Source organism: Oryx dammah, unplaced genomic scaffold (assembly GCF_014754425.2).
Source record: "Oryx dammah isolate SB20612 unplaced genomic scaffold, SCBI_Odam_1.1 HiC_scaffold_18, whole genome shotgun sequence".
NCBI classification, from domain to species: Eukaryota; Metazoa; Chordata; class Mammalia; order Artiodactyla; family Bovidae; genus Oryx; species Oryx dammah.
This window is the reverse complement of record NW_024070202.1, coordinates 106376401-106404245: the sequence shown is the minus strand read 5'-3', so window position 1 is coordinate 106404245 and position 27845 is coordinate 106376401. Positions and strand designations below refer to the sequence as shown.

Genomic DNA, 27845 nt, shown 5'->3' with positions numbered 1-27845 from the left:
ATCTTTGCCTCAGACCACTTTCTCCTTCTACTGGAATATCCCACTCGCTCCGTTTGTTCTCGTTATTCTCTTCCTTATCATGGGAGATGGGATGGGGGGAGGGCAGCAAAGAACCGCCCCCAGTTCTGGAAGGGGGATAATTTTAGAAGAGAATCCCCTGGCAGAGAACACGGAGCTGTGAAATTCAACCTGACACCCTTATCCAAGGGCGGGGCGGGGAGGACAGGGAGTCCAGCTCAGCAGATGCTGCTCTGCAAGCCCGGAACACACCCACCTCCCACAGGCTGTCCTCCCGCTCACTGCTCCAGGGCCTTCCCTCCAGAGGTACCCGGGGCCAGCCTGCTCCTAAGGCCTTTGCCCTCAGTGTTCTTCAGCCAGTTCCTCTTTCCATCTGGTGATGCTTCAGCTCAGCTTCGTCCTTCTTTGCTCTTCCTCCTCTAGGTTCACAGACAAGCTTCCCTCCCCCAGGGTCCTCATCAGCTATCCCACCACAAAGCTCCTACAGAACTTCCTGTTTCTAACCCTCTGTAGCCTGCCTGCCTCTCCAGGTGCAGACATACCACACCCGAGAATTCCCCAGATTACACAGTCCACTGCCCGAGAATTCTCTTACCAGCTACATCCAGCCAGGAAAACCTTAAACCCAAATTGGACTATGCGAGATGGGGAATTCTACGATCCTTGGCATCTCCTCCCATTCCAATTCAATCTGTTTCTCTAGCTTCCATCACATCATCTAAATAATCCAGGACTGATGCTACTTGACTCTTCCACCGCTTGTGACCATGAGGAATCCCAGTGCTGGTAGCTGTGTTTGGGGACGCTGCCTGTGGCCACGACAATGGAGGTGGGCCCGTCCAAAATGCGGACCTGGTGGCATTAGAAAGATCTTGCAGCCAAACAAGATGTGTCCCGCTCTGGGTGCGCCCTGTGAGGTGGTGGGGAAAAAGCAGCTCTAAGAAGCCAAGGAAATAAATGGGCTTCCCAACACGGATTTATCTACAGACATCAGGCACACATCGGTAATAAATATGAGCATTTATTTGGCACCAGATGGCAATACAAAATCCTGGCAGTGGGAACTGGAAAGGTTCTATCACCTAAATACTTCCAGATGACACTGAGCCAAGGGCAGGACTTGGCAACAAGTCTCCGAGCCCCCAGCTCATGGAACAAGTATTTACTGAGCACCTGAACTACCAGAGCCTGGGTGCTGCACCCAGCACCATGGGAGATGCAGAGGAAGTCGCCCTGCATGTGACTTCTGTCCTCGGGAGCTAATAACACCAGTGGATGAAACAAAACACGTGGGAGGATATGGAGTACAAACACTAAACTGGGTATTTTCACCAAAAGGGAAATTTCGTCAAAGAGTAGGGTTCTAGCTAGGGTTGCCTCCTTTCTTCAGCAAACATTTATTGAAGACCTATGACGTGCCAGGCACTGGGTGCCTATTAGTGAACGAGACAAGGTTTCCGCCCTCATGGAGTTTAAAGGGGAGATGCGAATGAACAGGTGAAGCACGCACGCATATAATGAGTGATTATACAGTGTGATAAGTGCAATGAGGGGATTAAACAGAAGACAGAAAGTTAAAAACAACACTCGATTTTTAATAGACAGAATGGCTTGGGAAGGCTTCCACAAAAGGGTGGCCTTTGAGCTCTGACTTGAAGGATAAAGAAGCCACCAGGGTCAAGAGTGGCGAGGGGTAGGGCTCAGCGGACCCAGGAAGAGTGTCTGACAGGGCCAGGAAAGACCTCAGAATGTTTGAGAAACCCAGGACATCACTGAGCTGCCGCTTACAGGGAAATCAGCACTTAGGAAGCCCTAAAGGCCAAGGGAAGGAGTCTGGATTTGATTAGAAGTGTGACAGGAAACCAAAGGGTTCCAAGCAGGGGAGTAAGAGGATCAGATTTATACTTAAAAACCAAAATCAAAATCTGTCATACACAGATTAGATTGTCGTATGTCAAAAAAGAAGGCCTTTAAGAATAGAAGGCTTCATGTAAGTGCATATAAAGGTGGTTTTTAGGGTAAATAAATAACATATAGAGCACTGACCTCCCTGAAATGGACAGTCACAATGGGAAGGGGAAATAACACGTAAAATCCAGAGGGGATTTAATACGGAAGAAGAAAGCTGGAACAAAGTACTATATTACATCCTCAAGCAGCCAAACGATCCAATTAAGCTGTATTTTAGATGATTTCACGGCTGCAGTAAACAGAATGAGACAAAGGTAAAGAGGGGAGAAACAAGAAGCAGAGAGATAACAGCCAGGAAGCTTTTCTAGGAGGGGCACTTCACGGGAAGAAAAACAAGGATAAAGTGGCAGACTGCCAAGCATGAGCAAGCATAGCACCCTTATCTCCTCTGCTGACACTCCCTGCAAGGCTCACTTCAGGTACAAAGCTCAGGGCACCCACAACCCATGAAAAGATCTTGGAAGCTTCCATGGGCAAAGATCAACAAGTTAACAGACACAAGGCATCCAAATTCTGACCTCCGCTGAAAGGCTGAATTCCCTGAGCCCCAAGGAGCCAAGAGCTGAGCTGAGAAGGCGGTCCTTCCCAGGGGAGACCTCCTGGAACCGAAGGGGACAAACACAGAGGTCCGGGCCCACCCACAGTAGCAGAAGGTGCTTGGCCTTTTGAAACCAAATGAAAACTGTCTGTGTTGAACTGAAACTCCCACTTTGGGACAAATGGGGCTGGGACATAAGAGATGGGAGGTGTGACCTCTGGGACATCTCAGCTGCTGAAACAAAAGCGATTACCAGGGTGCTTCCTCCAAGAGCGCTGGGGCAGGAGCTGAACACAAACATCGAGGAAACCTACACGCCCTCTCCCTGTCAGGATACTGCGTGCACAGTGTCACTCGCCAGGTCCCTCAACAGAGGCCACACGCTCCTGGCAACGAGTCCAGCCAGAGCCGGCTCTACAGGAGAGCTGTGCATGGGAGGTCACCGGCGGAGATGGTGGGTTTGAGAAAGGAGCCTAGGGGAGTCCCAGTCCCTGAGGGGAGGCACGGGAGCCGGGCATCCTGGGGAGAGAGGCTCTACCTCGCCTCCTGAGGCCCGGCGGCCTCCACGCGGCCCGGTGACGAGGTGGGTTGCGGGGGCCGGGGCTGGCATCACGTGGGGGGGTGGCCCGGGAAGAGGTAGAGGTGGCGGCACAGGGTGCTACAGTACTCGGACATCTCCTTGCAGCGGTGGAACTCCGTGCCAGGGGCGTAGCCTTCCCGCTCCTTGATGAGTGCGTTCACCTGCCAAGGCAGAGACCCAGCAGCCGGGGTATGAGAATCGGGTGCTTTCAGAATCCCAGCACAAGCAGAAGGGTGGTGGAAGACTGAAATCCAGTGCAAGGGAGCAGGAGGGAGCAACACTGCGTGGCCGGGCGGGGCCCACGTACCTTCACCAGCATGTCGGCCACGTGCATGTCACAGGCCCTCTCGGAGAACACCTGGGTGAGGGCCTCCACGTACCAGGAGCCCCGCTTGGTGTTGCGCATGGCAGCGGTCCCTGCAACCAGAGCAGCAGTGGGCGCCGGCTGAAGGCCACGGGCACCCACCCCAGCGGACTGACCTCCCCCACACCCGCCCTGGTCGGAGCCCTGCGTGACAGAGCCTGCGTCCAAGAGGCTGCCACCTTTGGGATCACTCCTCGGGACACACAATACCTCTGAGGCAGGCGTAGCCACAAATCATGTCTGAGCGGGTGGGCAGCCGTGTCTTCAGCAGCTCCTCTCCACTGGCATCGCTCTCCTCGCACTCGGGGGATCGGTCATGGTTCTTCCCATCTTGCTGGTCGACCCCACGATCTGTTTCATCTGTACAAAAGCAGATAAGAGTGGACAAAGACGTTATTTCATCCCACCTCTCTTGGGCCTGTCACAGGCAAGCCCAAGTTCCCTGCAACTGGGACGGGGAAGAGCCATTTCCAGCTGTTGCCTCCAACCTGTGGCTGATGAATTAATTAAAAAAAAAAAAGGAAAACAAACACCATTACTCCTCCTCTGCCAGTGTGCACCGATCATGCAGAGGGTGGCCACGCACGTGCACGTATATGTGGTCTGAGCTCTGTCCACTCTGTAAGACAGGGAAAGTGCTCAATCAAATACTCCTTGTAAACAGAACGAAAAGCCATCTGTGTCCACGATTTACTCGTCCAATTATCAGTATACCTGGAAGTCAAAGTGCTGCTTATTGCAATACACGACAAGATACTGATACAGTTTTATTACATAAAAAAGAGAAACAAGTTAATAAACCAAAAATATAATTACTACAAGTATGCTATATGAAAATCACAACCAGTTTCTATGTATTTGAAAAACACATTATAAAACTAAGCATGATCAGCTGTTTCCACGGTATATTTGCTATTTTTAAACCACTTATTATTTATTAATTTCATAAGCCAAATTGTAGCTGGCACACAAAATTTAAGAGACATTTAAAAGTGGGATAAACAACTGTTTTCTCTTAAACAATGTAAAAAGAACACTATTATTCAGTTATTAGCAGTAGATCCTCGACACCCCCTGAGCACACGCCCAACCTTCTGACCGGGCCTTATCTAGCCCCAGATGTGTTTCTTTGATGCTGTTGTTTGGGAGTGGTAGGAAAGAAACAGAAGGACACACAGCTTGTCAAGCCAAAGGTAACAGAGTATGTAGGCTTTCTTTTTCTTTACATCTCCTGCTCCAAGTAACACCCAAGAGAGCCTTAAAGGGGAGCGAAGCTTGAAGGTCTGTGCAGAAAATGACCAAGATTCACTGATCCGACAAAAATTTACTGTGCAACTGCCACATGCCAAGCACTGTTTTTGTTTTAAGCCCAAGGGATACAGTGAAGAGAAAGTCCCCATCCTCATGGAGCTTACACTCCAGTTTAGGAGCCAGTCAACCAGGGCAGGGTCCTTTTTAGAGGCATCAGTTATGTTAACTAAGTACAGCAGAAGACAGGTGAGCTCAGACTTTTAAAGGAATAGCTGGCTTACTGGTCATCCCTTGGAGGATTTGATTTTAAAGAAAAGATTCAGCTTAGCCCAGCAGGGTGCTATCTTTCCTTACCCAGGTCTGGTATTTGTATATAATCTCTGACACAGGAGAAAATGATGATGAACATGTTAACTTCACTTTGCCAGTGATGCCTCCTACAGGAAACAGGCCAAGCTACATGCGTCCTTCAAGAGAAAGGAGACGCCTTTCCTGCCTTTGTGTCTCAGATCTATTGATCAATGAATGGCTCTTTTCTCACAATATCCCTGTATCTGTTTTCTGTATTATTGCTCCACTTCTTAGGCAGACTAATTTCCATCCTAGACAGCATATTAAAAAGCAGAGATATTACTTTGCCAACAAAGGTCCGTCTACTCAAGGCTATGGTTTTTCCAGTGGTCATGCATGGATGTGAGAGACTATAAAGAAAGCTGAGTGCCAAAGAATTGATGCTTTTGAACTGTGGTGTTGGAGAAGATTCTTGAGAGTCCCTTGGACTGCAAGGAGATCCAACCAGTCCATACTAAAGATCAGTCCTGGATGTTCATTGGAAGGACTGATGTTGAAGCTGAAACTCCAATACTTTGGCCACCTGATGCGAAGAGCTGACTCATTTGAAAAGACCCTGATGCTGAGAGAGATTGAGGGCAGGAGGAGAAGGGGATGACAGAGGAGGAGATGGTTCGATGGCATCACTGACTTGATGGACTTGAGTTTGAGCAAGCTCCAGGAGTTGGTGATGGACAGGGAGGCCTGGTGTGCTGCAGTCCATGGGGTCGCAAAGAGTCAGACACGACTGACTGACTGAACTGAACTGAATTTCCATCTACTCAGCCAATATTTATGATGTGCTACTATGTGTCACGCAGTGCCCTGGGCCTGGGGATACAGCAGGGACATAAAAAGAGGAAGTTCCTGCTCACACATACTCTTTTTTTCTCAGCATTGCTCCCTGTAATCATCCTGAAAAAAAAAAAATTATCCAATTATTTCTCACTTGTGCTCCCAATAGTTCTGTACTATTATCTGTGAAAGCCCCAAATCTCAGCTGTGCCCCCAGGTTTATGATCACTAGGATCTGTCTCACGTGGTCAGCCACATCTCACTACACGTGACTGACTCAGATGGAGAACCAGGCATACTTCTGGCTCAGCCCGCTCTGGGCAGGGGAAGGGGTATCCTTCTCATCTTGGTGTGCTTGTCACACTGCACTCCTCCTTTCCTTGAAAGGCTCTACCTGCTATTCCACTGCTGCGCTCTGCTATGCGTGCGCGCTAAGTCATTTCAGTTGTGTCCGATTCTTTGTCATCCTATGGTCTGTACCCACCAGGCTCCTCTGTCCATGGGATTCTCCAGGCAAGAATACTGCTATACCCATGTAAAAAATACATTATTTGAATCTTTGGACAAAGGGACCTTTAAATCAAACTGTAAGTCTCTTAAGGGCACAGACCACGTTATAACAGTCAGAGCTGGTATTTTGTGGATTTACCATGAGCCAGGCACTAAGCTAATACGAACCACTTTCATGGAACCACTTCACTTAACCATCACAACAACATGACCTTAGGACGTGTGATTACCTACATTTTATACTGAGGAAACTAAGGTGGAGGGACATGGAGTAACTCCTCTATAACGTCACATGACTAGTCAGTAGCAGAGGCAGAATCTGACTCCACGTTCAGAGCTTTCAATCATTACTCTTTTCCTCTGTGATGAGAAGCACGCCCGCATGTCTTCTGCCCGTAATCAGGGAGTCCTGGCTTTTCAAGGGATGAAGAGAGTGCATGCAAGATGGATGGGAGGAGCTCGCAGGAGGGCAGGAGCCAAAGGCTGACGTGGGGCCTCCACACTGCTCTCCCGCACGACACAGGAGGGGCCCGGAGAGGAGAGGAGGCGAGAACGGGGTGTGAGGGAGAAGAGGAGGAGGAGGAGAAAGCGGAAAGGGAGAGGAGAGGTGGAGAAAGAAAAAGAGGCAGAGGATCAAGTGAGAGGGTGAGGAAGCAGAGCAGCTGGCAGACCCTGAACCAGAAAGAGCGATGAGAAAAGCGCACCGGGGTTAATAAGCACAGGAAAAAAGGAAGCGTCCTCAAAGAAGGTGAAGGCACTGGCCGAGAGCATCCTGGGGGCGGACGTGGCGGCGCGCAGAGAGCTGACCACCTGAGAGCCAGGGGCGGCCCGAGTCCCAGCACACCCCATGCGTCGGGAGACACTTACAGAGCAAGAGAGGCGGTGGCAGCAGTGAACAGAAGGAGGTGCCCAGGGGATCCGCTAGCACCTGAGAGGAGCAAACAGGAAAGTGAGAGCGGGCGGGAGGCTGCCCGGGGGCCACACCCAGGTGCCGGTCCGCCAGGGCACTCACCTCCACGGCAGGCCTGGATGAAGAACATTTTCGGTTTGTTCTGTAGGCTTGGGCAGTTGGCATTGTCAAAGAGCCGAAAAACCTCTTGTAGCTGCCGGAGAGAAATAAGGGAGAAGAGGTGGTTGGTGGTCAGTGGGACCCCCGAGTCCTGTACACATAAACAGCGGCCATCCCTGGAGAGATGGGCAGCGGGAGGTGGTGTGGCCCAGGCTCAGCAGCCGCGGCCACAGACCGGCACGCACCTGGAGCAGTTTGCCGTCCACGCCGTAGATGCCGCCCTCCACGCCGTGGGAGAGGAGCGCCACTATGCAGGAGTCAGTGACTCGGTGAGCCGGGAGCTGGGCAAAACTCTGCAGTTTCTCTTGCATTTCCTAGGAGAAAGATGCCTTTCAGGATTGCTCCCCAGAGTCAGCACCTATGCAAGCTTCCTTTCAGTGTCTGAAGCCCTAGGCTATTAGAAAATCAAACGTGTTTTCTACCAAGTCAGAAGCTAAGTAAGCACGAGAAAACTACATGACTTTAGCTCAGTCGGTAAAGAATCTGCCTGCCGTGCAGGAGACCCAGGTTCAATCCCTGGGTCGAGAAGATCCGCTGGAGAAGGAAATGGCAACCCACTCCAGTATCCACGCCTGGAAAACCTCATGGACACAGGAGCCTCGTGGGCTGCAGTCCATGGGGTCGCAAAGACTGAGCAACTAACACTCACTTAGAAAAAACACTGAATATAATGACTCACAGGCTCATTACAAGCTCCTGTGAAGAACTCCTGGAGTGAAGCCAAGTTACTGATAAGCTAATCATGCAGATGCTAGTTAATTTGACCCACTCTCCAGGCATCAACCAGCTCTTTCGTCAGCGCATGTTCCCTTGTACTTTAATGGCACAAAGGGGACCGCCAGGTAAACTGTGAATGAGTAAGTAACACACTTACAAAAAAATAACAGCCGTTAAGAACTGCTCTGTGACCACGGGCTCACAGGATCATCACAACAGAGGACAGCAGTACTTCTATGCTGTTTTCTGTCTCAGAAATGAAGTTCCCAGAGACAATGATGACGTCTGTACAAAAATACTTTTGCTCACAGAAGACCACACTCTACGGAGGACTCTGGACAGGGTCATGACTACCCACATGAGCCGGTGGATCAGAGAGACCTAGGTTTAACCCCTGGGTTCATATATTAGAACAGGTTCTAATATCCACTTTGTAAGAAGACAATTAAGAGTAAATTTTCTCTTGAGTTTGTAAAGATTAAATGAAACACTGCATCCATTGCTGCTGTTGTTTAGTGGCTAAGTCATGTCCGACTCTTTTGTGATCCCAAGGACTATAACCCGCCACACTCCTCGGTCCATGGGATTTCTCAGGCAAGAACACTAGAATGGGTTGCCATTTCCTTTTCCAGGGAATCTTCCCAACCTAGGGATCGAACCCACGTCTCCTGCATTAGCAGGTGAGTTCTTTACCATTGAGCCACCAAGGAAGCCCCGAGATATTGCACAGAAGGGGCTTGTCACTATGCCTGGAACATACTGCAAAGACCTGCCTTCATACTGTGCCTTCTAATGAAGGGTAGCAATATTATTTTTCCAAAGAAACACTGTAGTCCAGCTTAAGAATCTTTTTGATCTTGCACTAGACTGCCATATATGAGTAACACTCTACCTTAAACATTTGCTCTATACAATGGAAAGTTATAATACATCTAATAGCATAATTATACCAATGTGATACAAATTGTTAATTACGTCTCCCTCTACAACTCAAAATGTCTAGATTGTCTCTGAGATGAGCAGGGAGAAAATGAGTTTATTTTGCTATGAATTTGACCAAAATATAATGAAGAACGCGCTATAAAGCAAAAAAGTTTCAGTACACGTGTATCTAACAGCACCATACCCAGCTCCTACTTGTATTAACAGACTGCAGTGGCTCTCCAAGTGTGACCTCTCAAAGAGCCACATCAGCCTCACCCAGGAATCTGCAGGAAATGCAGTCTTTGCTCCTGGCAAGCTGAGCTTCCACAAGCCCTCCGTGCGAGTCTGCTGTGCTAACATGTGAGAATTCATCTGCTGTTTGGAACATATCTGTTTGCAGATAACTGAGATTTCAAAAAAGACTTGAAAGTCTGCAGTTTCACTGGAAATGGAGAAACTGGTTGTGTTGAAAGGGCATGTATAATTTCTGAGCAAACAGAATCCAGCCATAATTCTGGAGATCTTAAGGTAATAAAAGATATCCAAAATTCATTCAATAATATATAATCTCCAGAGAATACATATAAGTTATGACTGCTCCTCTGGAGTTGACTAAAACAGAATTTAACATGTAACAGTGGAAGCTAATTTTGCTCCAAGGGAATAAAAGTATAGGTTTGGCACTCAGGAGCATTCTGAACTTAACTGAGGTTATTACATCAGTAAACAGAAGACAACAAAGTCCAAAGTAAGAATAGAAAGGCTCTGTAACTGAATTTAATAAGACTAAACCACTGAATAAATGGGGGTTAGTCATTTGGGGGAATTTTTCTGAAAGCAGCATAGCTTAAAATAGGATCTTGAGATCTATTTTTGATAAAATTACAGTGCTTCTATAAATAGCACGGCTCTTCACACTTGTACGTGTTTTTGGCTGGGGGACACAGAAGGGAATAACCTGTGAACTCCCTGCAACTACACACAAAATCCTATGGGCAGCTGCATTTTCCAGAGATGACCCATAGCGCTTGTCACTATACTCTCAAAGCCAGCTATAAACCAATACCTGGTGAAAAGAAATCTGCCACTTTAAAGGGTATCTCATTGCCTAACATACAATAAACTGTAATTCTAGAACTAGTAACTTCATGAGGTGGAAGCAATGAGAACAGACTCTGATGAAGAACAGAAGCACTGAACACCTCCATGGGCAGGGAAGATACCACCGTGCTCGCCAGCACCATCAGCATAAGACAATTCTTCAAGATTACACCATCTCAGACTTTTAAGTGACATTATCTCTAAAGCAAAAAAAGAATAGGGGGAGAAAAAGAGGATCTAAATTTTCTTGGTTCTGTCTCTGGCCTGCTGAGGACATTTGATCAGGAAGAAAGTATTCCTGTGCAAATGCCCATTGCACCAAATGATCACACCCACTGCTGTCATCTGGTTTCAGCCGTGCCTGCGAGCTTGCCCGGCCACTGTCAGAAGCTGACCCTGCATTGTCCCCTGTTCTGCACCTCCAGGGCTGCTGAGGACCAGATACGTGGGGAGGGTGATACCCTCAAGGTTCAATCCTAGCCCTCTGGCTCCTTCTTGAAGATCACAGGCTCTCATTACTTAAGTCTTTTTCCTATACAAGCAGTTCCCAAATTCACGTCTTTGGTCCTGACTTCCTCGGAGGCTCTCAATTCCTTACATTTTTCTTCTTCTTCCATATTATTCAGTCACAAAGCACTGACGGTACAATCATGCCATTATACTATTTTCCACATGTGTCCTTTTCCTTTTGGTCTGCTATCCTGTTCAGAACCCCTGCCATCTCATCATAGCATGTGGGGTCTCAGTTCCCCAGCCAGGGATTGAACCTGCACCCCGTGCATTGGAAGCATGAAGTCTTAACCACTGGACCTCCAGGGAAGCCCTCTACCTCATTCTTTACAATGGTATCATATTAATCTTCCTGAATCATCACTGTGAATGCATCACCTTTCTATTCAAAAACTACTAATGATGTTGGAGTGTCAACACAAGGAAATCCAATTCCTTTGGGAAGACATTCAAGGCCCTGGGCATTCTGGTCCCCTCATCTCCAATCTTGTTTTTGGCACTCCTGGGCCCCAGACACTTGGTTCACCACAAGGTCCTGAACATCACACACAGCTCTAACCTGTATGCGGTGGCCCCTGTGTAGGACCCCTTCACCCCTCCTCAGCAGCTTCCACCCTCCAAGACAGCTGAAGTCTCACACCCTCCTGACCACATCTACCCAGGTGATGGCTTCTTCCTCTTCACTATTGCAGAAGACACTGTTTCTAATCCTTTGTTGTCTCAGGAACATTAGGGGACGTGCTGCTTTTTTTTTAAAAACTGAAATCAAGACTTTCATCTAACTGAGGTCCCCTGAATTCAAGGTTCACATTTTAAAAAATCTCTGAGAGCTCACATAGTTCCCCATTATAAGGGTCTCAAAATTTAAAGTCACTCAGTCGTGTCCAGCTCTTTGGACCCCATGGGCTATATAGTCCATGGAATTCTCCAGGCCAGAATACTGGAGTGGGTAGCTTTTCCCTTCTCCAGGGGATCTTTCTAACCCAGGGATCAAACCCAGGTCACCCGCATTGCAGGCGGATTCTTTACCAGCTGAGCCACAAGGGAAGCCCGAGAATACTGGAGTGGGTAGCCTGTCCCTTCTCCAGGGGATCTTCCTGACTCAGGAATTGAACCAAGGTCCTACACTGAAGGCAGATTCTTCACCCATTGAGCTGTCAGGGAAGCTCTGGCAGTTCACATAGTTCCCCATTATAAGGGGCTCAAAATTGAACTCTGCTGCAATTCAAGTCATGGAACAATGTAATCAGAGAATCAGAATCCAACAGGTCTTTGAATCTGCATCAGGAAATGAGATCTGTGAAGTGGGCTCATAGGCCCATCACAGCTACTGAATGTCACCAAGAAGCAGGAGCCCACAGCTGACTTGGTGATTAGGGATGTATCTTTTAACTATCAGGCACACAAAATCCTTTACCAACTGCAAAAAATTTGGAAAACAAAGACAGAGCATATCCATAGTAAAAGGAACGATTAGACCAAAACCACTAAAGAAATGTAAACAGCATTCATTTTGTTAAATGACCTTCTAATAGGACTCCCTCTGAAAGAATTACTGTTGTCCCCCCTTACTCTAAGCCCAGGAAACTCTCAGGAAAGTACCTGATGATCCAAGAACCTGTTCTAGCCATGGCTTTGAAGCAAGGGTGAGTTTACTCCTTTGCAGGAGCTGCTATCACTGAGATGCTGGCAACAGGAGGACAACATTCAGGTATCAACCACTGAAACTGGCCTTACCCAAAGTTTAGCAGATATATAATCTACTTCATAGAAGTAAGACAACTGAGAAATAGAAATGAAATCCACAGACAATGCTGAAGACAGACAGGGACCACCCTACCTCAACAGATCAAAGAGAATCTCCTAGAAACCTTTTTACCATGGACATTCCCAAAGGCAAGTTTAGGACAGTACTGTTTTCCTGGAATCAAATGGAATAATTAGTATCGATCTACCAATGGACTATTTTCAGTTTCAAAACAGAACTCCCTAGAGGTAAAAATGTCAGTGGTACAGCCAATAATTGAGGCTAACGGAGACTAACAGATCACAAAAATGCTGATGACCTGCAGGAATCTAGTTCACAAGTTATCTACCCGAAGATCTGTCTTGTGGTCACACAACTTAAAACAACAGGTCATGTTAATTCACGAAACAGCAACAAAACAGTATTTTACAAGCACAATTCTAGCAAACTTTTATCGGCCAACGTCATCATGAGAGTAACAGCTGGAACCCTAAGCAGCAGGATCAATCAAGACGTCATTGTCCTGTGTAGTCCTGACTTGTATGTACCTTCCCTTGGTTGGCTGGGTGCATATCAGTGTCTCCTCACCTCCTGAGTGCTTGGGAAACAAGTTGCTTAGCTGGGAGAACCCGATTCTGGACCATTCTTATTCAGGGAGCACAGCCACCCTGGGAGGTCAACACTGCAGCAGCCAGCTGGCCCCAGATCTTTCTCTCTCCTTTTAAAACTTAATGTATTTATTTTGGCTGTGCTGGGTCTTCCTGGGAGGGCTTTTCTCTAATTTAGGAGAGCAGGGGGCTACTCTCTTGTTGTGAAACACAGGCTCCAGGCCCCTCGGGCTCAGTGGTTGTGGCTCCTGGGCTCTAGAGCACAGGCTCTGAAGTTGTGGCACGTGGGCTTAGTTGCTCTGAGACACGTGGGATCTTCCCAGATGAGGGATTGGACTCATGTCTCCTGCACTGGAAGGCGGACTCTTTACCAATGGGCCACCAGGGAAGTCCCTCATTTCTTTTTTTAAAAACTAGGCTGCACGGTGGGAGACAGAATACAGTAAGTAAAAAAGTAGGGAGAGAGAATAACTCTAGTAAAGCCCAGCCTGCCTGGCTTAGGAGCATGGACATGTCTGGCCCCCACATGTCACCAGCTCTCTGATGCACATGTCAACATGCCCTGCACCTCAGGTACCTACCTGTGCGGTCTGGTCAAGAAGAACATGAACTTTGTAGCCCAAGAGCTTGAAGAGGGTGACGAGAGTGCTGTGGTCCACATCTCCTCCCGAGCGGAATTCCAGGTCTTTCTCTCCAGTGAAGTGCACGTTGCTCAGCACCAGTGCCAGGCCACGGGGCCGAGACTGCAACCGGTAGGCCTTGGGAGGGGCACCCAATGAGACCGTCAGCTTCGTGAGGACAGAAACTATGCCTCCCCCTCCAAAATGAGACATTTCAAGAAAACTAGACGTCACATTCTTCTTCGTAGCCCCACCGGGTCAAAATATAGAAATGCCCACAAAAGACAGTCAACGGGCAACGCTTTTAAGACTAACAAGGCGAGAAGGAAATGATGTATACACAAGGTAGCTACGTTCAGATGCCCAGGAAGGGGATCTCATTTCCCAGGGCCTTTCCTCTTGCCATTTTCCAAGACTCACCAGCTGGTGGTGTGTTTGATAAAACTCAGGTGTGCAGGGCTTCACCTGAAGGCAGGGAGGACCATCACCATGGTCTAGGGAGTACTCCACTGCATCTGTGGCACACAAACCAGAAAAACCAGCTTATCGTCTACCCGGCAATCTTAGTATTTTCCTATAACTTCCGGTGCCCTTTGGTCTCGCTCACTCCCCTGGTTTGTAAGCACTACGGAGACAGAGACCCTGTTTGCTTTTGCTCATCGCGGGATCCTCTGCACTGGACCTACATATAGTAGCAGGTGCTCAACCCACTCAATGACTGAATGCGGTATCTGATAGAAGTCTTATTCTAATCAGTCAGCACGCTAGAGGCCCACAGCCTAGTTTTTCCTCACTGTAAAGTAACTCAGCTGTATATAAACACACACTAATCACGTGCAGAAATCTCCTACCTGCACCAGTTGCTCCAAGGGCCAATCACCATTAAAAAAGTCATCTGTTATGGAAAGGAAACAGGTCCAACCTACAGCCCATCTAAACTGTCCTGCTGGTCCCTAACAAATGCACCGAGGAAACTGTGCCAGTTATGAACAAAAACAGGTATCACACTAGGCAAAGTCAGATACCAGTCAAGGAAACGGAAGTCAATCTGCAACGGGGGACTGGTTGGGGTGGAGAGGAGGGGTTGTGCTATTTTACATCATCAATTCTTACCTGGAGACAGGCGGAGCCGCTTGTGGGGGGCACAGGACTCACACACCGGGAAAGGGAGACTCAGGTCATAGTCACAGCTCAACTGTAAGAAAGGAGGACCCACCAAGCCAGGCTCAGGGGAGCTGGTTCAGATCAAGTAATACAGAACCCTAGTCCCCCGACCCCAACGCATCCCCACTGTCTCAAAGATGCCTTTCCCACCAAACTAGCCTTTCTCAACACACACAGCCTAGGGCTCCATACCGGCGGGACTACAGGCTGAAGACCGGACAGGGTTCTGAGCAGCAGCTCCTCCAGGTGACTCTGCTTGGTCTCCCTCAGGGCCACACAGAAGGCATCAAAGGCCTGGGGGCCTCTCTTGGGCAGCAAGTTGAGGAGTTCCACATTCTGGCCGAAACTGCCCGTCTTGGCCTACAAGAATAAAACATGACATCACCCTTACTCATCCAGCTGTAATCCTATTTCTCCAGGCGAGCTTCCCACTAATATCATCATCCGTCTCAAGAACTCCTTTCCACAGAAAGACATGGATGTGTGAACTCCTTCCCGTTACTCGTGGATTCTGTCTTTTCTGTCAAACGCTTGAGGGCAGAAATGCATTTTCACTGCCTTAGTGAAGCATGACATCTGTCTCCCACTGTATCGTGCTCTGTTCTTGTTCTGACCACCAATGTATTTCCTTGGGTTTCCTCTTTTGCCTCGATACCTGAATGTGCTCTCTCATTTCCAAGGTGATAATGTCCCTCTCTAGGAGGTGTTCCAACAGTTCGCTCAGCAGCAGCTCTTTGGCCAACACCACTCGGTTCTTTTTGAGAGCTTCCTGATGGTCAGGATGCATGCCACACCCTCTCAACATCCTGCAGATAAAAGGCGGACAGAAAAGCCGTCAATACAAGATCTGGCATAGAGGAGTGGGGTGCAAGAGGTGTTGGTAGGAAAAATATAAGGAACAGGGCTTCCGATAACTAAGACATACTTTACTCAATCTGCTTAAAATCACAAAAGTATTGTTATTAGGCAGTGACACATTAATTATAAACAAATAATATAAATCCTTTACAGAGGATGTTCAGCTGAGATCATCTTCTGTGTTTTAACTAGAATAACAAATGTCTATCGTGACAAAAATCACACACACACAAGTACACATATTCACAATAAGGAATACTCCTCTGTCTGTCAGACCAATTTTAATTCAGGAGTCCTGCAGAAAACATTTCACATTACTTATCTAAGTTGCTGACAGTGACTGAATTTAAAATAATCCTCTGTGAGAAATAAACTGATTTAACACAATGGGAAAAACTCAACGGACAACAGCAGATAAATCACACACACACATACCCCTCTTAAGCCTGTATTGCGCTATGTGCTGTGCTTATTTGCTTTAGTCCTGTCCGACTCTTCGTAACCCTAAGGACTGTAAGCCCACCAAGCTCCTCTGTCCATGGGAGTCTCCAGGCAAGAATACTGCAGCGGGTTGCCACGCCCTCCTCCAGGGGGTCTCCCTGACCCAGGGATTGAACCTGTCTCTCTTGCATCTCCTACACTGGCAGGCAGGTTCTTTACCACTAGAGCCACCTGGGAAGCCCACTTATACCACCTAAAACTATGGTTTTTAAAAACTGTTAGCTCCTGTGACAAAATGACACCAGAAATGACCAGAATCCTATAAGAACCAAATTAAGTAGAAAGTCTGACAGTGACAGCAGATGTCAATGACAGAAACAGTCAGTGTAACTTGAAATCACTTATAGGGTTAATCACCGTAAAAGCCAAAATTATTGTGGTAATTTAGTTTATGAGGGACGCCTTCATTTCAAGGACTCCTTCATTTTGCTATGCATTTGGAAAGAAATCAGCTTCTGTTGATGAACTAAAAGAATCCTATTTCCAATATATACCATCTATATGCCTAGCATATTTCCGCACTTGCCAGCCTGCTCAGTTTCCAAATACATAACAACAGTGAGTATCTGATGGCAGTAAGAAAGGTAACAGCTTCAGTGTGCAACATAAAAATCTATTTTAAAATGCATCCTGATTTCAAAGATGTTAAAATGAGTTTGTGTGGGGGTTGAGGGTGAGTGAAAGTGAAGTCTCTCAGTCGTGTCCAACTTTTTGGGACCCATGGACTGTAGCCTACCAGGCTCCTCCATACATCCATGGGATTTTCCAGGCAAGAGTACGGGAGTGAGGGGGACATACATCTCAGAATCAGTGAAATACCACGCATTTGTAGAATGTCCATGGTTTAATTCTAGAATGGAGGAGGGAAAAGCAGCTTTGGAAGAGCTTCTGAGGCACAAGAAATCCAAAGCAGAGGAACCAGCCAGTAGAACACTCCCAGAGTTGTGTTGTTTAGTCATTGTGTCCAACTCTTTTGTGACCCTAGTCATTGTGTCCAACTCTTTTGTGACCCCATCGACTGTAGCTGCTGGGCTCCTCTGTCCATGGGATTTCCCAGGCAAGAATACTGGAGTGGGCTGCCATTTCCTTCTCCAGGGCCCAGGGTTACAGGTACCCAACTTTCATTGACTTTGGGGTTTGGGACAGTGATGTTTGAAACTCCGCTTTAACTTCTTGCTTCTGTTCTATCGTAATACTCCTATTATCCCATATATTCATTAAAAACCTGCTACAACAATACAATCTGTAGAGAAATCAGAAACGTCATTAAGAATCACCTTGGCACCTGCCAATGCAGGAAACACGGTTCGATTCCTGGTCCAGGAAGATCCCACGTGCAGCAGAGCAACTAAGCCCGTATGCCACAACTACTTCGCATGTGCTTTAGAGCCTGGGAGCCACAGCTACTGAAGTCAGCACACCCTAGAGCCTGTGCTCCGCAGCAAGAGAGGAGCACAACTAGTCCGCCAACTAGAGAAAGCCCCAATGCAGCAACGAAGACTCAGCACGGCCATAAATAAATAAATACTTTGGTTTTTTTTAAAGAAGCACCTTGGAACACACACCAAAGCAGACATGCATGAACTCTGATAAAAATAAGTGTTAATAGGCCAGTCTCAAGATAACATCGCAGCTGGATACTGGGTATTTCCTCAGGATACACACCAATGGTGGGGCAGTTTACTCAACTTTTTTCTCTTAATTTACTAGTATTTTCTCCTTGAAACCTTATCCTCCCTTGGTTTCCTGCCACCATTCTCTCCAGTGTCCCTCACTCCCTACTAGGTTCCTGTTTTCCTTCGCAGGACCTTTGGTCTGCCCTTAAACGTTGACAATCCCTCTCAAAATCTCTCCCCATTCCATCTCATTCACACAATTCACTAATCGACACTCAGTTTTTAACTCCACGTTCTGGATTTAAATTTTCAATCAGTAACTCATTAGGGTTTAATTTGAAGCACCATCCATTCTCCACACACCTGCTCCTTCCAGTATTCCATATCTTGGGCAGTTTCAAACATGGACTTTTCAGAAGTAACCACAATCACTTAGAACTTTAAGACACATCTGGAAAGGGAGGAGGGAGTGGAGAAAACGGACGCAAAGGCGAGTCTTAAAAGTCCTGATTCTCTGTCCTTCTGCAGGTCTGATTCGAAAGCCCTCAGTTAATCTTCTGGGTCTGCCATGAAAGGATTTACCTAGGGCAGAGACCGAGGCACACTCACCCAAGGTACTCAAATCCCAACACCTCTGTGGAATGCTTTGAAAATCTGGTCATTACACCCAATGCAATACAGATCATGATCTACTCGACCTAAAACAAATGCACACCAGGCAGAGGTCTGCAGGTCTCACAGGTTTTTAAGAGAGCAGTTTAGTTCCTGAAAAGGGAGCCACGAAACAGAAAAGATAAAGAATCATTTAAGAGAAGCCGAGATTTGCCGGGACTGAAAAGAGCTCCCCTGGTTCAGAGCCCCGTGCGTTGGAAGAAATGGAGGCTGGGGAGTCTGTGCACGAGACGGACAAGGCCCAGAAGAGATTCGCCCACTTGCGCTCCCCTCGGTCATTGCTTCCCTGGCTGGAAGGGCGGATATAGCTGCTTCCAGGGGCTCCGAGGTGAAAAGGCGCCAGGACCACACGCCAGAAATCTGCGTTCCTCCCCTCTGACCCACTAAGGACCCCCGGACTCTCCCCACTCACCTGCGCCCCCTATCAGCGGCCATCTGCTCCTTTGGCTGAAGGGCGGACTGGGAGCCCGCGCTCGGCGCCGCCATTTCTCGCTTTTCCCGGGCTGTGCGCGCACCCCCAACAGCCCAAACAAACCGCGAGCCTCCGGGTCCTCAGCATCCCTCCCCCGTCCGCCGGCGCGCAACGCGCCTGCGCACCGCCTCCTCTAGCTCCGCCCCTACCCCCCACGCGAGGTCGGCCCTGCCGGAGCGGCCGCCGCAGCGCGCGCAGGCGCAGAACCCGCACGGTGGGCGCGCTGACCAATAGGGCGAGCGAGCGCGCTAGGCGGAAGGGGAAGCGAGGGCCGCCCCGCCCTACATGGCCAATCCGATTGGTCAATGGTTCCCGCGGAAATCACAGCTCCCTCCCCGGCACCGCCCACCTCTCCTCACCCGCCTATTGCGAGAACTCTGTGGAGATGGGTGTGGCCGGACTTTTCAATTTATTGAACTGTTGGGACCGGGGTAGGGAGGACAAGGAAAGCACTAGAAGGCCCTGGACGGCTTCCCCGCGCAAAGAGTGAGAAGAGTGGGTCAGCGATGGTCGAGCAGCTCCCTCGGGCTCCAACCTGTGTTATAGTCTGAGACCGTGATTACGGAGAAGCTGGCGTTCTGTTTGGATCTGAGGAAGCCGGTCAGGGAGCCTGGGGTAAAACCCAGCGTCACAGCGCAGGGGTGAGGCTGAAGCAATCGCAGACAGCGCTCAAGTGGCTCCAGTGCCTCACTTAATAGATGATTTATGAGGCAGCCTTAGATATTCGAATTGCTTGGTGGCCCAGACGGTAAAAGCGTCTGCCTACAATGCGGGAGACCTGGGTTCGATCCCTCGGTCAGGAAGGATCCCCTGGAGAAGGAAATGACAACACACTCCAGTACTTTTGCCTGGAAAATCCCATGGGCGGAGAAGCCTGGTAGGCTACAACCCATGGGGTCGCAAAGAGTCGGACACGATTGAGCGACGTAACTGTCACTTTCTTTCTTAGATATTCCACCACCTCTCCCCAAGAAGGTCGGGTCGATCATCATATCCACCCATCCTGAAAATCAGAAGTCTCTCCCCCCCTCCCCCCCACCCTGCCCGGGGCAGTTTAACTCGCAGCACAGATGGGGACCCTGCATTGGGAACTGCTGTCCAGCCCCCCTGATGGTTCAGTTGGTAAAGAATCCGCCTGCAGTGCAAGAGACCCGGGTTTGATTCCTGGGTCAGGAAGATCCACTGGAGAAGGGATCGGCTACCCACTCCAGTATTCTTGAGCTTCTCTTGTGGCTCAGCTGGTAAACAATCTGCTACAGTGTGGAAGACCTGGGTTCAGTCCCTGGGTTGGGAAGATCCCCTGGAGAAGGGAAAGGCTATCCACTCCTGTGTTCTGGCCTGGAGAATTCCATGGACTGTATGGTCCATGGGGTCTCAAAGACTCTGACAGGACAGAGTGACTTTCACTTTCACTTCAGCCCCCCAGCCCCACCGCGCAGGAACTGCTCCCTTTCTAGAACAGGGACCATCCCAGTTGCAATTCCCTCTGCTCCTCTAGGAGGCTGGCTTACTCCTGGTATACTCAGCCCGCCCTGTCTGCAGACACAATTGGTTCCCAGTTGTGTATACAGGAAGTCCTCCACCCCCTCACCAGCCATTGACCAAGACGGGAACAGAGATGCTTGGGTGAACTGGCTTCTGTTGCCTTGTACTGAAAATATAAACTGAGGTAGATGAACCTAGAGCCTGTTACACAGAGTGAAGTAAATCAGAAAGAGAAAAATACTGTATATTAATGCATGTTTGTGCATGCTAAGTAGTTTCAGTCGTGTCTGACTCTGCAACTCTATGGACTGTAGCCTGCCAGGCTCCTGTCCATGGGATTCTCCAGGCAAGGATACCGCAGTGGGTTGTCATGCCTTCCTCCAGGGGAATCTTCCCGACCCAGAGATTGAACCTGCATCTCTTCTGTCTCCCTTCGTTGGCAGGCAGGTTCTTTATCACTAGTGCCACCTGGGAAGCCCATACTAATGTATGTGTGTGTGTATATCTATATACACATAATCTAGAAAAATGGTACTGATGAACGTATTTGTAGGTTAGGAACAGAGACAGATGTAGAGAATGAATTTGTGAGCAGCACAGCAGAGGAAGGGGAGGATGGGATGAACTGAGAAAGTAGCACTAAAATACATACATTATCTTGTGTAAACAGCTAGTGGGATGTTGCTATGTGGTGCTCTGTAAACCTAGAGGGGTGGGATGGAGGCTCAAGACAGAAGGGATATATCTATGCTTAGGACTAATTTACATTGTATGGCAGAAACCAACACAACATTGTTAAGCAATTATCCTCAAACTTTTTTTTTTTTAATCATATATATACTGACCTTCTCCCCTTACCTCTTTGGAGCAGTTTCTCAGAACTATTTGAAATGCTATCTCCTAGGCTATACTCCTCATTTTGTCCCAAATAAAATAACTCAAAAAAAAAAAGAGAGTAAGAAAAAAGAAAAGACAGAGGCAATGAGATCTGAAGAGCAAAGTTCAAGACTTTGTGTCATTTACTAGCAGAGTGCTCCTGTGCACATTATCATTTTTTTTTCTGACCATTAGGGTCCTCATTTCACAAATGAGGGCAATAACCCCTCATTTTTGTGATCTAAAATAGAGCCAAAGCACCTGGAACAGAAGCATCAGAATGTCACTCAGATATTGTTTCTTTTCTTCTTTTCCCTAGATTCTCTGGATCACTTCCTCATCTCGCCCTCGGTCTAACTCTGGATATGGGGTAGGTTGCTGAATATTGCCTGAAGACTCAAATTTTGCCACCTGGATCTCTGGGATGGGCCACCTCAAAACCGGGCAGGGCTCACCACAGCCTGACTCCTCTCTGGGTCAAAGTTTGCATTTGTGATGTCCAGGTGGGGACACAGTTCCTGACACCTGACAGGCACTGGGAAGCGATGGTCCGAAGAATGAGTGGGCCTGGTGCCGAAAGATGATATATCCTCGGAAAGTCCTTTAGGGGGGTGTCCAGTTGTTTCCATAGAAAACATCATCATCAGAGTGATCACAGCTGACTTCATAGGCAGGGGGTGGAGTCAGAGGTTCCAATCTGGGGGTCGTCCACAAGGTCTGCAAATCAGGAACAGTGGACGCAGCCCGTGACCACCGAAGCCGCAGGCTGACTGGAGGTCTTCTAGGACTTGCTGAGGTCACAGACCCCTCTGAGCCCACTCGCCTGTCCAGTCTGGCTCTCCTGGGCTCCTCTGGATGGTTAGGCTGTCCCTCCTCAAGTCCTGGGGGGATTACAACGCTGCTGTAAGAGGGTGGTTGGTCCAACTCTTGGGGGTGTGGCTGCAGCTCTGTCACTGTGGCTTCGACATAGGTTGGCACCTCAAAGGCTTCATTGTCCCTGAGTTGGGGTGGGGGGAAATAAGGCCATTAGTGCCTTCCTAAAAGGAGCCTTTTTTCCCTTTTCTGTCTTCTATCAGCAAAAGACCCCTCCACTCCCTGCTATCAGTAACCAGGGAAAGCAGAAGTACAAAGGAAGAATGGGTCCATGTGTACTCTTCCAGTCCTGCCCACCCCTCAACTCACCGAGCATTGCTGGAGGCCCCTGGGCTCTCGGCTTGCACTGATCGAGACCCCCATTCCAAAAAACAGGCCAGGAGGCAGCCCAACAAAAAGAAGCCACCCAAGCTGAGAAAGAAATAAGCCACAGGGGTGATGTCCGGCCGTATCCCCAGCAAAGCCAGCCCCAGGAGGAAGGAGGTGCAGCACAGGAAGAGAAGCGGCTTCTCCAGTTTCCCCCACAGCTGGCCTGGCACCATGGCCCCTCCCCAGGCTCCTGCAAAAAGACACACAGCTGTTGTGTCCAAACTAGCAGTTGGCATCACGGCTGGGTCAGATTTCAAAGTAAGCCTATCAGACACCTCTGTCTGGCTTTGTTCTTTCTATATCAAATCAAAATAAATGGCCCAAAGAAATGATCTGCAGGGTCCCCCCACCCCCAGCTCTGGAGTTTTCTCCAGGATCACCTAGGAGTATGATCCCAGGGTATCGAAATATTTGGAACAGCCAGGAAACCAGCCCAGGAGTTCTGACTCCCAGCCCCTGTGTAAGTGTTTGCTGTGCCATGACCTCTAGTTCCTTCCGTTTTCTTTCTTCCCTGTGACTTCTCTTCCAGCTCCACATTTCTATGCCTTCCAGGTCCCAGTAGTGGGCAGGCCCTGCCTGGGGCCTCTCCGTGCTCCCGGCATCTCAGGAATCCAGGTGATGGGCAGGCCACGCCCCTTATTTTTGCTGGCTCTAAATCTACCCCCCTCCCCACCTCCCCAGTCCCAAGCCCTCAGTCAGACCTCAGCCTTACCCTATTTGACCCCCATCTTCCCATTTCCTCCAATCAGCCCATGCTCCAGTCGGAGGGAGAAAAGTGTATACAGACACAGGATACAACTGCCAGAGTGTCTTACAGAGCAGGGTCTTGAGCGAGGGACCTCGGTCCGCTAATTCTTGACCTCTCCCCGTCCCACGTCTGTCAGGGTCCACCACCCTCTATGGGCCCTAACTCGGTAAACTCAGACTTCAAGTGTCCTGCCTGAAGTTATGACCGAAGGGGCTCCGAGGCTGGTGGGGAGAAGCCTTTTCTTTGCTCTGCAACCCAACAGTAACCAGGCAGCCTGTCAGGAGTCCCCTGAACTCTGCACAGGAAGGAGTCACGGGTTCTAGAAAGCGGCCAGACACCCTCCTTACACCCCAGTCCCAAAGGCACGACCCCCCCGCCCTCTTACCTGCGCTAGGACTTCCACACCTGTCTCAGCTCACTCGGCAGTAAGTAGGTTGGGACGGGGAGGAGGAGGGAGGAAGAGATGGGGCGGAGCCCACTGGTTCCACCCACTTTTGTGCCCAGATCCCTACATTCCTACGCAAGCTTCCTCCTTCCTTTCTGCTCAAGGCTGAACTCCTACTTTTGCCCCACCTGGAATTTTTCTGGCTCTTAGTTACTCTATCCCCAGCCCCCACAGAGCCCTAGAGAGAGTACTCCCCAACCTCACCCCCAGTGATCTTTGTACTTTGGATCCGAGTTAAATTCATCTTTCCTTCTCCCTTCTTCTCAGGGCACTTGGTATTCCCAGCAGTTTGCATTATATTTAGCTAATAATGTTTCGTGCCTGGGAGCAAGATGTCAAGCTGGGCCCTGCGGGGGCTCCTGGGCACGGAGGTCTTTTTGTCCCCCATTTCTTAGAGTCAAAACTCCAGCCTCCGTGACCTTCCAAAGCGCAGAACAGTTGCTAATCAAGGGAGGAACCGTCAGGAAACCACCTGAGGCAAGATTAAAGGGACCAGAGAGGCTCAAGGTTAGGAGCCCCAACCACCTAAGACCCTGAATACAACCTCACCCTTTTGAAACTTTGCAGAAGAAAGAATGCAAGACTGTTACTGCCTAGACCCTTATCACACACCCTTGCCCAACTATATAACCTCTCCCTACTCACCCCGGAGTGGGGCACATTTCCTGAGACCCCACTGTTTCTTTGTGGCCAGCCATTCTTTCTTTCTCCTCCATAACTGTCTCCATATTTATGTTTGGCATTGGTGCACAGAGAGCCAAGATTTTGGCAACAAGCAGAGCAGAGACCATGGTTTATTTAATCTCCGTGTATCACATAGTGCTTTGCACACTGATGTGTCCTGCTTCCCCTACCAAAGTATCATTTCTATAAATTCCTTGTTTTCTGCAGACGTGTAAGATGTGTTCGTGTGTGTGCTACTTTGCTCAGTTAACTCTTTTGTTTTAAATTTTAATGCTATAAATTTTATTGAGGAGATGGGATAGTACTTTATGTGCTGTGTAAGTGTGTGCATGCTCAGTCGTGTCTGACTCTGCGGCCCCACGGACTGTAGCCCCCCAAGTTCCTCCATCCTTGGGTATTCTCCAGGCAAGAATACTGGAGTGGATTGCCACTTCCTCCCCCAGGGGATTTTCCCAACCCAGGGAGCTGACTGGTGTGTCCTTCATTGCAGGCAGATTCTTTACCGCTGAGCTGTTGAGGAAGCCCCTACTTTGTTACCAAGTCCAAGCTCACTCTGTGCACTGTGCAACAGACCAATGAATCCAGAACGCGGGATGTTGAGGTAAGGAATACGGCTTTATTTGGAAAGCCGGCTTACCGAGAAAATGGCAGACTACCTTCCCTAAGTTTCAAAGGGCAGTCAGTTTCAAACAGTTTCTAATTAGGGAAGTAAAGGAGTGTAGAAACAAAGGACGAGGAGTCAAGAAACAATAGTTCCATGATTAAGCAGAGTCCTAGTTCCTCCTCAAGGGATATAGTAACAATATATCTGAGACTTTCTATCGGAACTAAGGCCCCCACCTCGGTGGAGGATGGTAACTTTAGAAACAGCACAAGTTTGCCAACCTAATGCAGAGAGTCAACTCATTGGAAAAGACCCTGATGCTGGGAAAGATTGAGGGCAGGAGGAAAAGGGGATCTCAGAGGATGAGGTGGTTGGATGGCATCACTGACTCAATGAACATGAGTTTGAGCAAGCTCCGGGAGACAGTGAAGGATAGGGAAGCCTGGGTGCTGCTGTCCATGGGGTCGCAAAGAGTTCAACAGGACTGAGTGACTGAACAACAACAACAAAGATTGCAGACAAAAGGTGAAGGGGGCTGAAGAGGATGAGACAGTTAGATAAGCATCACTGACTCAGTGGACGTGAATTTAAGGAAATTCAGGGAGATAGTGCAGAAGACCCTGGCTTGCTGCAGTCTGAGAGGGTAACAGATAGAAGGGCCAGAGATCCCCAAGCAGCAGAGGAAATAAAGTGCAAGTGGCAGACGTTTTTTTCCTTCTCTACACAAAATTAAGAGGCTCCTTTTAATTATGTGTTGATGACACCTGGTTCTGCCTTGAGCTAACCAATGTTTTTCTTATGGAAATTTTTTTTTAAGCTATGGTAATGAAATTATGTATTTGCTTGGAATCTACCTTTCTTCAAAATGGTTCTGCCTAAGACTAACCTTCACTTCATGGAAAATAGATGGAGAAACAGTGGAAACAGTGTCAGACTTTATTTTCTGGGGCTCCAAAATCACTGCAGATGGTGATTGCAGCCATGAAATTAAAAGACGCTTACTCCTTGGAAGGAAAGTTATAACCAACCTAGACAGCATGTTAAAAAGCAGAGACATTATTTTGCCAACAAAGGTCCGTCTAGTCAAGGCTATGGTTTTTCCAGTGGTCATATATGGATGTGAGAGTTGGACTGTGAAGAAAGCTGAGCCCCAAAGAATTGATGCTTTTGAACTGTGGTGTTGGAGAAGACTCTTGAGAATCCCTTGGACAGCAAGGAAATCCAGCCAGCCCTCAGTGTTCATTGGAAGGACTGATGTTGAAGCTGAAACTCCAATACTTTGGCCACCTGATATGAAGAACTAACTCATTTGAAAAGACCCTGATGCTGGGAAAGATTGAAGGCGGGAGGAGAAGGGGACGACAGAGGATAAGATGGTTGGATGGCATCACTGACTCGATAGACATGAGTTTGAATAAACTTAAGGAGTTTGTGATGGACAGGGAAGCGTGGAGTGCTGCAGTCCATGGGGTCGCCAAGAGTCAGACACGACTGAGTGGCTGAACTGAACTGAAGACTAACCTTGTTTTCTTTTCTCAAACCTTGGGCTGATAATGGCTCAACAAACCAGTATTCATGTCAATTGTTTTATGGCCAGGGATGATACACCTTGTGCCATTCTATCTCAAAAATGCATATTGTAGGAGACAGGCCTGGTGAAACTCCCTCAGCCTTGAGGTGTCTCTCTTATCTGATTAAGAGCTTGCTAACAGATATAAAATACCTTGCTAAAAACTAGCAAGGGGGCATTCTTTCTGCTCCCTTCTGATGTCTATGTTAGAAATTTTCTCTATCTCTCTTATACTTTAATAAAATTCTGTTACACAAAAAGCTCCTGTGGTCAAGCCTCGTCTTTGGCCCTGGATCAGATCCTCTCCTCCGGAGGTCACAAATCCCGGCATAGCACACGGCTCACAGCAGCAACCTTAAAGTCCATGGCGTTGCAAAGAGTCAAACACGACTTAGTGACTGAACAACAAAAATGAAATAAAAAGATTAGACTATTGTAATTGTAGGTTTGCAGAAGAGAAATAGCTAAAAGATTGGTAAATAGCTCTAGGGTTTTTCTGGTGGCTCACTGGTAAAGAATCTGCCTATCAATGTAGGAGATACAGGTTCGATCCCTGAAAGGAGAAGATATCCTGGAGAAGGAAGTGGCAACTCACTCCAGTATTCTTGCCTGGAAAATCCCGTGGACAGAGGAGCCTGGAATGCTACAGCCCATGGGGTCACAGAGAGTCTGAAACATGTACAGTACAGACTTGTGTACTGATCAACAATGACAACAAAATTCCTGGAGCACCACCCTGTTACCTCAGTTCAGTTCAGTCGCTCAGTCGTGTCCGACTCTTTGTGACCCCATGAATCGCAGCACGCCAGGCCTCCCTGTCCATCACCAACTCCTGGAGTTCACTCAGACTCACGTCCATCGAGTCCGTGATGCCATCCAGCCATCTCATCCTCGGTTGTCCCCTTCTCCTCCTGCCCCGAATCCCTCCCAGCATCAGAGTCTTTTCCAATGAGTCAACTCTTTGCATGAGGTGGCCAAAGTACTGGAGTTTCAGCTTTAGCATCATTCCTTCCAAAGAAATCCCAGGGCTGATCTTCAGAATGGACTGGTTGGATCTCCTTGCAGTCCAAGGGACTCTCAAGAGTCTTCTCCAACACCACAGTTCAAACTCATCAATTCTTCGGCGCTCAGCCTTCTTCACAGTCCAACTCTTATATCCATACATGACTACTGGAAAAACCATAGCCTTGACTAGACGGACCTTAGTCGGCAGAGTAATGTCTCTGCTTTTGAATATGCTATCTAGGTTGGTCAT

The 27845-nt window shown here is 48.4% G+C and overlaps 2 protein-coding genes and 1 long non-coding RNA gene across 5 annotated transcripts; 1 reads left to right on the top strand and 2 right to left on the bottom strand.

Annotated features, from left to right (window-relative positions):
- Window positions 1-1023: 1023 nt before the first annotated feature.
- On the bottom strand, window positions 1024-19090 carry CASP2 (caspase 2). Of its 2 annotated transcripts, XM_040260055.1 has the most exons (11): window positions 18877-19090; window positions 15473-15623; window positions 15010-15177; window positions 14767-14848; window positions 14074-14168; window positions 13615-13791; window positions 7612-7740; window positions 7370-7460; window positions 3682-3831; window positions 3415-3524; window positions 1024-3268 (listed from the first exon to the last, which is right to left on the bottom strand). In XM_040260055.1, the coding sequence occupies exons 1-11, from the start codon at window positions 18948-18950 to the stop codon at window positions 3137-3139; spliced, it is 1359 nt and encodes a 452-aa protein (XP_040115989.1). In that variant the 5' UTR covers window positions 18951-19090; the 3' UTR covers window positions 1024-3136. The 2 variants fall into 2 exon arrangements, with proteins under 2 accessions (XP_040115989.1, XP_040115990.1); XM_040260056.1 differs by lacking the exons at window positions 1024-3268; window positions 3415-3524; window positions 3682-3831 and adding an exon at window positions 7221-7285 and having other exon boundaries at window positions 18877-19045.
- Window positions 19091-19311: 221 nt separating this feature from the next.
- LOC120877701 lies at window positions 19312-22420 on the top strand. The gene is made up of 3 exons (XR_005724379.1): window positions 19312-19577; window positions 21617-21667; window positions 22374-22420. It is a non-coding gene; the product is annotated as an uncharacterized LOC120877701 (long non-coding RNA).
- Window positions 21409-23722, bottom strand: TMEM139 (transmembrane protein 139). Of its 2 annotated transcripts, XM_040260054.1 has the most exons (3): window positions 23673-23722; window positions 22480-22729; window positions 21409-22294 (listed from the first exon to the last, which is right to left on the bottom strand). In XM_040260054.1, exons 2-3 carry the CDS (start codon window positions 22710-22712, stop codon window positions 21901-21903), a joined length of 627 nt encoding a protein of 208 aa, XP_040115988.1. In that variant the 5' UTR covers window positions 22713-22729; window positions 23673-23722; the 3' UTR covers window positions 21409-21900. The 2 variants fall into 2 exon arrangements, with proteins under 2 accessions (XP_040115988.1, XP_040115987.1); XM_040260053.1 differs by lacking the exon at window positions 23673-23722 and having other exon boundaries at window positions 22480-23010.
- Window positions 23723-27845: the final 4123 nt, after the last annotated feature.

Bases quoted from the DNA above. Each gene is read 5' to 3' on its own strand.
- TMEM139 (XM_040260053.1), bottom strand. From the start codon at position 22,775: ATGCCAACTGCTAGTTTGGACACAACAGCTGTGTGTCTTTTTGCAGGA. The intron at 22,295-22,479 runs GTGAGTTGAGGG...ACCCCAACTCAG, and splicing joins GGGGCCTCCAGCAATGCTCG to GGACAATGAAGCCTTTGAGG.
- CASP2 (XM_040260055.1), bottom strand. From the start codon at position 18,950: ATGGCGGCGCCGAGCGCGGGCTCCCAGTCCGCCCTTCAGCCAAAGGAG. The intron at 13,792-14,073 runs GTGAGTCTTGGA...GCCCCTCCCAAG, and splicing joins ATCAAACACACCACCAGCTG to GCCTACCGGTTGCAGTCTCG. The intron at 3,832-7,369 runs GTGAGTGCCCTG...GCTTTTGTACAG, and splicing joins CATCCAGGCCTGCCGTGGAG to ATGAAACAGATCGTGGGGTC.